At 40.0% G+C, this 14,333-nt stretch overlaps 1 protein-coding gene across 2 annotated transcripts in view; it reads right to left on the bottom strand.

Annotated features, from left to right (window-relative positions):
* Positions 1-1,868: 1,868 nt before the first annotated feature.
* LOC145454473 (P-selectin-like) overlaps positions 1,869-14,333 on the bottom strand; it is a 91,408-nt gene continuing 78,943 nt past the window's right edge. For both annotated transcript variants that reach the window (XM_080332496.1, XM_080332552.1), the window contains exons 9-13: positions 11,199-11,375; positions 8,275-8,460; positions 7,003-7,179; positions 5,682-5,903; positions 1,869-3,154 (exon numbers count right to left, since the gene is read on the bottom strand). In XM_080332496.1, coding sequence (XP_080188622.1) covers positions 3,135-3,154; positions 5,682-5,903; positions 7,003-7,179; positions 8,275-8,460; positions 11,199-11,375 — 782 coding nt within the window. In that variant the 3' untranslated portion in view covers positions 1,869-3,134. The remainder of the gene's footprint in view (positions 3,155-5,681; positions 5,904-7,002; positions 7,180-8,274; positions 8,461-11,198; positions 11,376-14,333) is intronic.

Here is a 14,333-nt window from a genome sequence, read left to right as displayed (position 1 = left end):
CAGCGAAGTGGAACGAAGCTGCAAAATCGGTCGTTGCCGTTCCATGTTAACATTCTATAGTGCCATTCATCGCTAGTTCTGCTATAGATACAGCTAGCGGTCTAAACATTCCGCATATACATTAACTAATGTTCAGTGAATAAAGTCCCTCGGTGACAGAACAAACCTGTCCTCTCTTAAAGTCTAACTCAGTACTACAGAAGTTCTTGATTCCGATGTTACGTAAACTCTTCGCTTGATTTAGTTAGAGTACTGCCGAGTCACATAATGATCAACAATGGTCGATGTTTGCACTGTTGTCGCCAATGTTTATATTGCATCATCATAAATTCATGCTGACCCGACGCAATACCATACCTGCACAGATACGGTGGTTGCATTGCATTACGTCAGTGATCCTTAAAACCGGTGTTTACGGGATTCACCAGGGTTCCATGGAGGTCATGACACGCTCTCAATTTGTACATATGATATGTGATTACACGCCTGTCTTGGCCACCGCTGGTTGCAAGCAATTGGACTACTGTAACTGCTGCCAAGGTATGCCGTGTGCAATGGCGTGGCTAGCGGAGGTTGCGGCTCGTAATTGCCGATTGTGAAATGCCGATTCCGTCTCCAATAATTACCAGCAATGTTGTGGAATACATTATATGAATAAATTCCATATTTTATGCAATTACAACTGCTAAATTTTCCAAATGTTACTATTAGGTTAATCGACTTGGTCCGTAGCGTGAAAGTATTGTAACCTGATACATAACACCGTTCGCCTGGGCACGTAATCTGTGCAAGCGATGTCTTTCAAAAGCATAGAAGTGGGCCGTGCTCCAAGTCGTTAAATATGGAATTGAAAATAAGAAGACAATCGGCCTGGTGTGAAATTACCAATGCAGTCGAAACACCATGAATATCAAACAAACAAACGCTGTTCGCGGTATGCCAATGATAGAGGGAAAAGCTGTCAGATACTCGGACGGCAGTGCGAAGCAATCGCTGTGAGAAAATGAATATCGATGATTACAGTTGACAGAACAGTCAAGTGTAATCGATTTATAGAAGATATTGTAATTTAACCGTTGTATGAGTGTAAACACACTATTTCAAAAATAGGAGCCGTGAGATCATGTTATGTCTTATTTCAGATACTCCATGAATGCATGCAATCTTGACGGACACTTTGCTAAACTCGCAAGGTCGGTGACGTTCGAGAATACCATGGTGTCACAGTAATTTAATCCTAAATCTAGATGAGGAGTTGCATTGGAAAGCTGTTTTTCTTTCTGTTCACGGTCTTGTACGGATAAGATATTGAGAAGTAGTAGTCATAATAATAAAAATATGTCCATTGCGATTCGTAGAATGTCATTCATCGCGACGTGACTAGGGTTAGTTCGGATATCAATAATTTTCACTATCCGGATAACGGATATATCGGTATATTTGGAATTTAGCTAACTGGTTAACCGGATAGTGAATCCTAAGTGAGATAATCGATTTCACGAGGTCTGCATGAAAAATTTATCGCAAAATCATTACACAGTGTAAATGCAGCTCCCTACTTATAGAGCACACCACATCAATTGTGGCATCCTGTAGCCAGGACCGGAGTTTTGTAACAAAGAGTCCACACGTATTAAATGCTCTTTATGCTTCCACAAAATGGGCTGAATTATAGTAAGCAAGGCTGAATATAGTAAGCAGCGCTTCCTATTTGTCCATTCTTGTGTTTAGGTGTCCAGTAATGGAAGGACGAGTGGCTGATACCGGAATTGGGGCCGACATGATAGCTCGCTCTAATTCCGCCATGAGAAATTCACATGATCAGGCCCGTAGCAAGCCGAAAAATAAGGGGGGGGGTTAAATAAAACGAGGTGGTTTCGATTTTATTTCGAATTTAGTATCAGCGGATATCAATTACGCTTGCACGCACGAACATGTTTCCAGAATGCGAACATTCGATGTCATTCAGTTTCGCAATGTCACTCATTAATCACAATCGCTGATCATAATAATCCCAGCGGCGTATTGTCTCCAAGCCACCAAGAGATAGGAGCCTACGCATGCCAGGCCCGAGACTATGGTTAGGCCAGCGATGATATCGTTCGTACCATGCCTATTGCAGATGCGATTGTGCAGGCCGGCGATAATATCGTGAGCACCAAGGCAATGCAGATGCGATTATGTAGGCCAGTGATGGTATAATGTCCACAGAGCCTATTGCAGATGTGATTCTGCCAGCGGAACTATTGGCTTGTTGAAGACTCGAAAAATCAGGCCAGCAACGATAGCCGAGTTCACGGCAATCAATGACCTAATTTGCCGAACTTTTCAGCGGGAGATTGCGTCGCGTTACACAGTGCATTGACGTATTCAGCTAATTGGCGACACGCTTCTCGATAATTGGCCGCGCGAAACACTGATAATACGACTCATTGAAGCTTCCTAAAAGTTTAAAACACATTATTAACGATACATTTTTATCCGGTTAACCGGTAGATTTATATCCGGATATCGGAGAGTAAAAAGGCCTGCGGTTAACCGGTTAACCGTTATCCGGATAATCCAACCCTAGACGTGAACTTCACGAAATGACTTCACACATGATTTCATAACCAATGCTAGATAGAAATTCTGTTCGATTCGAGGTCACTTTGCGCCTACCAATGACCCTTTACTCCAACATAGATACTTAGCATCGGGCCTCGCCATACATGGAAACACTGCCACATCGCATATGTCTGGGTCGGACGCATTTATAGCAGTAACGACATCTTGACATCGATGCGTACCAGAAATAAGCTCCATAAATACCTATTACTATTTTTTGCAGGCATCCTCTCTCATTACAAGTCCTAGGTAAATCTACTTTCCAAAGTCGAAATAAAAGTCAAGCAACTTTATTGCAAAATAACAACAATTCTCAACTGAAAAATAATCAAAAAACGCTTGGGAAATTATTGGTGAAATAATAAATCGTGGCAAAAATACTACTGCACCAAACACAAGCATAGCCTCTGAATCTGGTCAAACTAAAACTGATCAACGTGACATATGTGAAACTTCTCCGTCAACGCAAACTTCTGGCCTTTCACAAAAATCTTCAATCTTTATGAAACTTATCACTGATGCGGAGATCACAACTTTTCTTGCATACCTAGAAAACAGGAGATCTCAAGATTATGATTTACTACCAAATTGTATTGTTTAATTATTTGGCACCCGACTAAGTGTCACTTAAGCATCCCCCTTTTATAACTCAAAACATTTAGGCAGCTTACCAAACTATCCCACAAAGCTATGGCCATCCCTATATTCGAAACTGGTGACGGAGAAATTATCTCAAAATACCGGTGATTATCTATCTTCGAAACATTACTACTTCAAAGACAAAATCATTTCTTTTGCTAAATAACTGTTAATTCGGATCTCGACAGAATCATACTACCTCTCAAGCAGATGTTTATAAGAGCCCAAAATATATGATACATTAGGCGCGAATCAAACCCGATTTTGGGTGTTTATCGACCTGCAAAGGGGGTTTGACACCCTTGATCATACTATCATAATGAGAAAACTTGAATTTTACGATGCACATGGAATTGACAAAAAAAACTTTTCCACTCTTTCCTGAGCAATCGATCTCACCTTGTTAAATTCGAATAAATTAAGTCATTTGAACAGTCAGTAACTATAGGTGTACGATATAGCTATATGATAGTGCCTTTATTATTCATGATATTTATGAATATTGTCGTCTACTCCTCCCAGAAAGTATTACACTCTTTGCAGATGATGTAGCATTATCACATTTTTATTTGACTATACATCCGCCACTCCGCAATTGACAATACTAACTCTGAGCTAGCCTCTGTTGGCAATTAAGTGACTTCAATCAAATTACACAGCAATCCTCTCAAAACGCATATTCTAGCGGGGACCGTAACGGATCTCTTACTGACGCGACTGAAGAATTCAAACTAAATGACTCTTTGAATAAAAGCAGTCAATTTGTCAAGTATCTGCGCATTATCATTTATGATAGTATAGTCTAGGGCAGAGGTCTCAAGGTCACATGTGCTCGCGGGCCAATTTCCAACTTTTTGAAGGCGACGCAGACCGCAGCATCAATAAATTAGCCGAATTCAATGTATTTCCAAGTAGGCCTTATTTGACAGGACCTTGCAGACTGATATTCCACATGCATCGTAAAAATGTTATTTACTATTGTGAAGTCACGCCTGTCACGAAAAATAAGCATGCATCAGTGCACCGTAAAAGCTGTCGCGTCATAATTTTGCAGCTAGCGGACATTTGACGTGCCGCAATTATAGGTAGAATGTTAGAATTTTACAAAGATTGATCTGATATCAGAGCATTGGAGTAGTGTAGCCTAATCCTGGTTTCAGGGAAACTCCTGATAACTAGGCCAATGATCAAGTCATTACCAAAGTCAAATTGAATCAGCATTACATTTACCGTCGAATATTTGAACAGATCAATACGAACTTGAATATAGCGATTACTCTGCCATATCAATGAAAAATTCCAATCGCCGAAGCATCCATTCGTGTTACAGCTGTTAAGCGACTACTTTATACTCGCCACATTTAATTGGCGAAAATAACATGGATAAAGCTACAAAAGATATATGACACAGGTTGTAATTAACAATAAATCAATATAATGCCAATGGTTGCCATATCGACCTGCTTGGATATCTAAATAAGCTACGGAACGCAAGCTACAACCTTTTGATATTTTACAATTTTCCATACCAATTTGACTGTTTGTTGCGTTCGTGGTTGTTTCAAAAGTTATTCTCTGATTGTATCCTTTGACGCGACTCGACTCGAGTCAGTTTTATTTTGTCACTCATTGAGTCTGAATTCGAGTAATTCTACAAAAAGGCGCCCCCAAGTCCAAATCACAATTTACAGTATACGAATCATCAACGGGTCATGTAATCATCATGAAAATTGTATTGTTCACGTAATACGCAATCTTCCACTGCGTCGTATAACTTTTGAAAGAGATGTAATAGTGAACTTTGATGACTAGTTTCAGGCTTCTGGAGTAGTTTTAGAGCAAATTTTTGGTTCTTAAATTAAAAAGAATGGGTGGGTAAATATCGTCGAATACTTCGAAATCCAAAATGCCGTCGCGAGCCGCACAAAATTTTCTAGCGGGCCGCATGTTTGCGACCTCTGGTCTAGGGCCATCGCATTAACTACGTAGCAAGCAAATTATCTCAAGGCATTGGTGCAATCTATCGCCTCAAGAGGCTGATTACATTATCACTTCTCTTACCTGTTTATTATGCACACATCCACTGTCATCTAACATATTGAATGATAGTATGGGGATGTTCTTACAGGAAGCATATCAAAAAGCTAAAGATATTACAAAACAAAGCCACCATGAAAGTTTATATAGCGATACAATGGCGAACGGATTATCGTATGATTATTAGGTTGCGGACGCGGACAACCGATCACTGATAGAAGAAAATTTGAAAATCAAGCGAAATCGGGAGCCGAAATGATATTTCTAATCATCGTCAATTTTTATGCAAATTTTGAACAAATTCCAGACATTACCGGATTGGAACGTGAATGTAGACATGAAAAAAAAATCTTGATTCAGCTTCGAAGATAATATACCCGCTAATCCCTTCGACTCACCCACGCAACGCGGTACTCTTGAACTCCAACGACCGAGCATCGCGTTCTCCGGCCACCCCTCCAGCTCCTCCTCTGTCTTGCCCACACATTGCAGCCTCGTATTTACCCCTTCCTCAAACCCAAACCCACGAAGACACGATAAACGACAGATGCTCCTAAAATTCTGCCCCCGGTTGCATGAGTATAGCCCGTTGAAATGGCGAATGAGCGGACATCGGATTGCTGAGAATGAAATGAATATTCGCGAATGCTAGCCAACGCATAGGGCTGAGCAAAATGATTCCAGCACTCGAATCTAAATCGAGTACTAATTTTAACCGTTCCAGTGGAGTTGTGAGAGATATTTCGGAGTGCTGAAATTACGCGCTCCATGCCACTAACAGTTAACGTATCAACGAGAAGTAAAGTTTTTTAAAATATTTCCCCTGTGGAAGCAATATATACATAATTTGCGGGGTTGTATGACTCCAGTCATGATTTGCTAGTGACTCGACCTGACTCTAATCATTTTCATAAAAATGAAAAATGACTCGACTTGAGTCAATTTGTGTATTGATTCTACTTGTACTCGAGTCATTGCGCATGACTCAGACCAAGTCATATGACTTTGACTGGGTCTACCTAGACAGGCATTTCCTTGTAATTTCGAAGAATAGTAAAGTTATCACACTATTATTATTTCGTCTATCAGTACTGGTACTTGAAAATGCTATAAGAAACTGATAAAAGTGAGGAAAATGAGCATATTATAAATACGAAGCATTCGATATCATAGAGCAGAGTTGTGAAAAGGGGATTTTACATGACATTAACTCGGAACTGAACAAAAACACTATGGCACGGACTCGGACTCAAGTCAAAACACGATGACTCTGACTCGACACTCCATTCCGGGATTTGGACTCGGACTGGACTCGGTGGTGAATTGAAAATGACACGAGTCAAAACTGTAAAAGTGAGATTGACTTGTGACTCGGAACCTTGTGACCACAACCCTGATAATATGTAGTGCAAAGCTACGCAGTTACTGGTAACAACATATATGTGCAGTCGTGACCAACCCATAGAACCCACACAGAGTGCAATGGAATGGTCCCAATCGAAAAATACCGAAGGATCTCAAACGTGAAGTTGAACTAACTTTATATTTTTTATAGTCACATAAAAAGTACCTTCGACGTCTCTACACCCTACATACTATTATTACGTCATAATGACCAGCAGTACTCGAATACTTGACTCGATGTATAAAACTTCAGAATCAAATCACTCGGGTGTTCGATTTTGCCCAGTCGTCAATATATATAACTATTTTTCATACCTTTGCAAATCGGAAATTCATCGGACCATCGCTTGAATCCGCAGGTGCTATTCTGGGACCCGCGCAGCATGTATCCGTTGCCGCACGAAAATGTGCAGACAGAGCCGTAGTAGTCTCGTTCGGAGCATCGGACGAATCCGTTCCTCAGAGAAAGCAAAGGCGATTGACATCTGATCCCTTGAAACAGCAAAGATTGTCAGTATCAAGGCACTTATTTATTCGAGTACTTACACTGCCTGCACATGTGCTTGTTTTTACACACTAGCCCTTCTACTTGAAAATCACCGTATGTTCGGCACTTTAAATTTTGAAAGGTAAAATTAGCTTTGGAACAGGTTTGTATCGATTTTGACTGAAATTGCCATAGCAACTAAAACAGCTATCATTAGGGTCGCATTTAAAACAAAAATGTTTTCAAACAAGGCCTTAACTTGAAACATGTTTTTTATTGTTTCTTTTTTTAGCCACGACGTCACGAATATTCAATTGTCACGTCATAGTAGATTGGCATTGACAATTGAAAATATTTGGGTAAATATAGTTCCTTTGACAAAATATCTATAATATAACTGTTGAACCGACTATTCTGAGGGTTACAACCATCTCATATCGATAAACAATGGCTAAATCGGGTGGTAATTGTCAGTAGGCTCATACAACATGTTTTTTGGATAGTATTTACACAATCATGGCATAATTTTACAACTTAAAAAGACACATTTTTTAAAAGGTTTTTGTTTAAAACATTTTTTTTAATTAAAGGGTATTCTACGTATCGTGAATAAAACATGAATAGCTTGAGATTGTTACTAATTACGTCGCTACGGTTGTCAAAGAGCACCTCTCTACCGCATCAATTACATGTTTAACAGTAGTTGTAATTGTAATTATAATAAATTACATGCTTAACAATAATTGTAATTGTAATTTGAGATTTTTGGTATTGAGTAATTGTAATTTTAATTGTAATGGAACTGAATTATTGTAATTACTCCAACTCTGGTGCAGTGCCCCTTTGAACTCCCAAACCCACGTGACCCCTTGACCAAATCTACCTTTTGGAACGGCCTGAGTTCTTTTCAGGCTGTCCTTGTTCCAGTTTAAGTATAGTTTTGACATATTTCGGAAATCGGTAGGTCTATACTTGTAATTAAGCAGATATATATGTCGTTTCTCTTACTTGAGTAGCGAATCTGACAACTTTGACCAGTTCTGTGGAACGGTCACGCGTAACTATACGTTCTGTGTTTTGCGATTTTAAATGCTACTCACGTCGGCACGTCGGCGAATTACTGGTCCAACTGTTTCCTTCGTAGCAGAACGTTCGCGTGGGGCCGTCAATTTCGTAGCCTTCTTCGCAAGAGAACGAGCACATCCTGCCGGTCCCACGATTCGGAATGCGCGAACACTCCGTGATCACGTTAGGGAAAAGAGACGGTAAAATTGAGCAGTCGGGTTCTGTAACAATAAATTATTGTATATGTGTGTGAATGAGATAGAGAGAAAGAGAGAGACAGCAACGAAATCTTTAATAATCAACCTTGCAAATATACTAAGGAAAGGACGTTACGTAGGCTATTTTTGTTCTGGATGTTTCGGCGGCATATACACCAACTCGTGACACGATCTGTGCATATGCATACCATGACGTTGTAAGTCTTGCAGCACCCCTCTGTGTTATCCAAGCGGGGAAGTCATGGATACCAGTGTTATTAATTAGGTCTTTGGTCCAGGGTTGTAATGACTCGAGTCATGACTCGACTCGAATCAGACTCGAGTCGCGATTTTTTTGTGACTCGACTTGACTCGAGTCATTTTCTTGAAATGGGAAAATGACTCGACTCGACTCGAGTCATTATTTGGATTGACTCGACTTGTACTCGAGTCATTACGCATGACTCGACTCAAGTCATTGACTCGGCTTATTTTACATGACTTGAAGGTGAAGAAATTTGCGAATCACAATGGTTAGATCAACGCATGTGACGAATTCTGTCGACATCGCTATTTGTCACCACTGCTTTCGTTGCACTCGTCTGATATCAGATATGCCGCCGTAAAAACAAAAGACAATGGTACATAGTAGCAAAGCATTGTACAAAATCATCCAGTGATGCAGAGGTAATAGATCCTCCACCATCAAAGTACTCAAGACTTTTAAATTATACAAGCAAACAATCGAAGCAAAGTTCAATTAGAGCCAATGAAATGACTCAGATGGTCAAGTAGCCTACTTGGAAGAGACTGATAAGCTCATGTGTAGATTTGAAGGCGATGATTCTTTGCATTTTTGGGCGACTAGAATGGATGAGTATCTAATGCTCTTCAGTGTGGTTCAAAATTGCTTTTCAATTCCTGCATCTAATGCACCAATGGAACGTGTATCCAGTGGATGTGGATTATTCTAAGGTCATGCCGCTATAACATATATGAGAATCTCCTTTCCACTTCAGTATTTTTAAAGTGTAACTCATTGACTTGATCTGCTGTCTGTGAAAACACACAATACCCTCCGTCCATTTGACGTTTTGTTAGGTATGTGCATTGTGCACGTGAGTAACAATGAATGGCCAATGTTGTGTGATTTTTGTACAATAAGGCTGATCAAAAATAACTTCTTTTTTATTCTACTGGGTGGCTACTTGATAAAATTGTTACGTTGCATAAAAAGAACACTGAATCTGGCTTAATTTTAAAAAGTGGAATCAATGATATGACAGGAGAAAATTTTGGATTTGAAAATACGTGGAGTATTTTTAGTGAGAAATGACTTCATATAATATAATTACATACTAATAGTAAGTCGACAATTTTTCCATATCCAAAATATTCCACTCTATTACCTTCGCTTCTTCTAGTTGGAATTGAGCCAAATTTGCTATGAATCATATATTTACACAATCTAACAATATCATGAGGTAGCCGGTAAAATTCGAAAGTCTCTATTTGTAATTAATCCAAAATATTTTCTCTTAGCATTGCTTTCTACTGGTTGGAATTGAGCCAAATTTAAGTTCTTTTAGATAATCTAACAATTTTAAGAAGTAGCCTCCATTTTGAGATTTTGTCCTCATTTTTGAGAATTTTTGGTAAATGTAGGGCAAATTCGACTAAGATAACAGTAAATCAGCACTAAAGTAACGCTCCGGCGTCTATTTCAGGAGCTGAGCAGGAAAGTTGACCTTTTTCTGGTCAACCACCTGATATAATGTGAAAGCAAAACTGTACCTCTACATAAACGTTTATCTGTTGCCAAGACTAGCGAGATAGTGTAATGGTTATGCGTCCGGCTTCTCGAGCGGTAGGTCGTCGATCCCCGGCCGGGTCATACCAAAGACTCGAGAATTGGTATCCGCAGCTATCCTGCTAGGCGCTCAGCAATCACGGATAGCATGGAGGAGAAAAAGAAACGATGACACTGACTAGATGACATCATGGGCCGTATCGCAATTCCGTCGTCAAAGCATCTCGATGGTGCAGGCGAAAAAGAATATTATCTCTCTCTCTGTCTCTATGATAGGGACAAAATAAGCATGTTTGGCAAGCAAGGAATTCGATATCACCCAAGCAGGATTGAAACAATAAGTTGAACACGACTTCAATACTGTGACTTGGACTCGGACTCGAGTCATAACACTATGACTCGGACTTGAGGCTTAAAACGGTGACTTGGACTCGGACTCGACTCGGTGATGAATTGAAAATGACTCGACTCGACTCGAGTCAAAACCACAAAAGTCAGATTGACTCGTGACTCGGAACCATGTGACTTGGTTACAACCCTGCTTTGGTCTGTTCTGTCCGGGCATTGAATCCACGACCTACCGACCAAGATGCCGGACGCTTCACCATCACGCTATCTTGTCGATCCATCAATAACATACACGACAAAAATGCAATTCAGTGTATTACGATCTATGGATAAGCGGGCGATAGATGGAATCTTGATATAACAGAGTCATCGAAGCATAGGCCCACAAGACAGGCCCACTTCTCTACCAGATTTGCACAACTGGAAATATATCAGCTTTTTGAAATTAGATCAGAATTCTATTCAGATATCAATTTCACAAAACATGGAAATTGAATTAATTCCGAATTACAAAGAATACAACAAAATCAAGTTATCTTCATTTCAAATCTAGGTTCTTAGTTTTCAGTATCTTGAAAGCACAGAAGTGTGCGCGAGGTCTCACCTCCACATTTGGGAATTGTGGCAGACCAACTACCCGTCGCTTGACATGTCAGTCTGCGACTTCCCAGAAGCTTTTTGTTTTTAGGGCAAGAGAAGTCGCAGACGGACCCGATCGTTTCCTTGCCCGTGCAATGTTTAGTCAGTCCGTCCCTCTCTTCTATCACGCTGCAAGTGATTTCTAGGAGAAACAAACGTGGTGGCTAACTCTCATAATACAAGCGACTTGTCAAAAGAAAATGTCCACTTACCCCTAGCAGATAGCAACTTAACTACGAGAAGTAGGCTAGGCCTATTCATTACTCGGGGTCTGTCCTTTGGAGAAAATTACCGCAATGAATGAATGATATCTGCACAGTTTCTTTCGAAATTCTATTATAATTCAAATTACGGAATCAGTAAAAAAAATTGGAAAATGAATTCAATTCGGCATTAGAAAGAAATGGGCCTACTGGAAAAACAAGCTCATTTCATATTAAGTCAGAATTGACTCTCACAAGCATGAGAATGGCAATGTTTTGATACCAGGCATGGCTCGTCTCGCACTATACAGTTATCCTGTCTATTTTCAGTCAAACGAAAACATTAGACTATGTACTGCAGATTACTGCAGTAACAGGGAGCATATATAAACATTTCATAAATTAGATTAGAATTACCGGCATTACGCTATAATTAGACAACCATCGAGTTGTACAAGTGTGCCTAGGACAGGAGTCACCAACACACCAACCCGCGAGGTCATATTTTGCGGCCCGCGACCTGATATGACATTTCGTACGAACGCTTATTAAGACATTTTGAATGATGAAATTGATGACAGTTTAAAAGTAGTGTTGGTGTTGGTTGCCCAAGATCACCAGTCCTCACCAATTGCTGATACGGCTTCGGCGAAGCATTCCATGATGGGAGAATTAGTGTATATGAATGGGCTGGGCATATTGCCTTGACGTTCAACGGCCCATACACTGCAAATACCGAGACGTTTGGAAAACGACTTGGGATGCCCACAAGATCCAGTTTTACGAGGAGATAGTTTTGCAGCAAGTACCGTGTCTAGCTAACCCCAACTGCTGTACTATGCCCGTCGCCAATGTTAGAGAACACAGCATTGTACTGACGTTAAGTTTGAAAAACGCGATTGCTAAAATGTGTGGTCTATTTGCAGAGGTGGTCAAAGTAGTCAAGAAAGCTACTCAAGTAGAAGTAGAAGTAGCGACGAAAAAATCTACTCAAGTACGAGTAGAAGTACTTCTTCCATAAGCAACCTAAAACTACTTGAAGTAGAAGTAGAATTTACTGACTTTAAAAGTACTCAAGTAAGTAAGTAGTTGTGAAAACAACCCTAAGTCGTTCACATGGATTGTAAAAAGGTGCTAATTGTGCTATTCGAAAGGTGACGAGCTTGATTCATATTGATGCATACCAGCAGGTATCCAATTTTCGATAGCATAATCATTCGTCCACATCATGGGATGAAAATGATAGTATTGATATGGAAATGCGATACTAATCCTCTGTTTTCTCGAACAGCACGTTTTAGAAAATAGCATGGTACGGCGCCATCCCCCATATTATAAGGCCCATAGTTTAGTCGAAGAGCAATACGGAGAAGTGATATAGGATACGGTGTAAACACTGCGCGCGATTAGTAAACGTTAATATGGTGGACCGTAAAAACGTCATATTGTGTAGCTTTATTTCTGGAAATTAAAGGCATTACTATACTTGCTTTTATACTTCAACATGTATGTTATCCAGACAAAAGAACTGATATTAATTATAACTCAAAGTATATGATTCTGGGAATTAAAAGTGAAATATAAATACTACTTCTGAAAGTGGAACATGTATTTCATGCCTTTAGTCCAGAAAGTTTCAAAGGTGGTATGCTAAAACAGCTCTAAAACTAAAAAAAGTCGGAGTCCACTTTTCCATATTAGGACACACCATGGACATGCTAGATTACGATATGACAAGTAAACGCTAGATAGCGAAACATCAGTTTCAAACGTTATTATGAGCCATATATACTGTGATGAATTATTTCATATGGGCGAAGGTTGACAATGTGGTATGAACGGAACCATGCCAACCCGCCACCTAAATTACATTCACCGATACTTTCGTGAAATCATACCGGTCACTCCGTATCCACTGCGCGCGAAGCGCGACGAAAATTCTTGGCTTTACTCAACTTTTATGAAAATTAAATGTTGATACTGATACGTGAAAACAGCCCCGAAATTTCTCAGGCTATCTTTGATTGGAAGATTGAACTACTTCTACTTGACAAACTGAAAATAGCGAAAAGTAAGTAAGTAGATCACAAAATATTATGAAGTAGAAGTAGAAGTAGCGAAAATCAGATCTACTTGAGTAAGTACCAGAAGTAGAGGAAAACTACTTGAGTACTTCGAAAAAGTAGAAGTACTTCGTTACTGACCACCTCTGTCTATTTGCAACTCCGTTGAATTCATGCGGCCCGCGGCCTTAATGAAATTTGAAAAGTGGCCTTCCGCACGTTTTGAGTTGGCGACCCCTGGCTCAGGACCAGCGTCATAACCAAGTCAAAATGTCTCGTGCAACAAGTCAATTAAACTTTTATAGTTTTGACTCGACTCATGCTGATTTATTTGCACTTCACCACCGAGTCAAGTCCGAGTCCAAGTCAGCTGTCAAAGGTTTGAATCCGAGTCATAGTGTTGTGAATAGAGTCCGAGTCCAAGTCGTTGTGTGCACTGTTCATAGTCGTGTTCAAATCTGCGTGGGTGATATTGTAGGCCTCGCATTCATACTAATATTCCTCCTTTTACACTGTTTATGTCCCTATTTCATAAGCACCAGTACTGAAACATGAAATACCAATAATGTGGTAGATCGCTATTCATTAAAGTTACAACGAAATGTATGTCTTGGCAGTTCGAGTCTCGAATCAACTGGCTTGGTCGAGTCATGCGCAATGACCAGAATACAAGTCGAGTCCACGCACAAATTGCCTAATGTCGAGTCGAGTAATTTTCCATATTTTAGATAATGTCTCCAGTCAAGTTGAGTCACGAAAAATCGTGACTCGAGTCATTACAACCCTTGCCCAGGGCCCGTCATTTGGAATACATTACCACAACATACGCATGTG

Source organism: Botryllus schlosseri, chromosome 1 (genome assembly GCF_051294905.1).
Source record: "Botryllus schlosseri isolate E-star chromosome 1, Bs_hap1, whole genome shotgun sequence".
NCBI lineage: Eukaryota > Metazoa > Chordata > Ascidiacea > Stolidobranchia > Styelidae > Botryllus > Botryllus schlosseri.
This window is presented reverse-complemented; position numbering and strand designations above follow the sequence as displayed.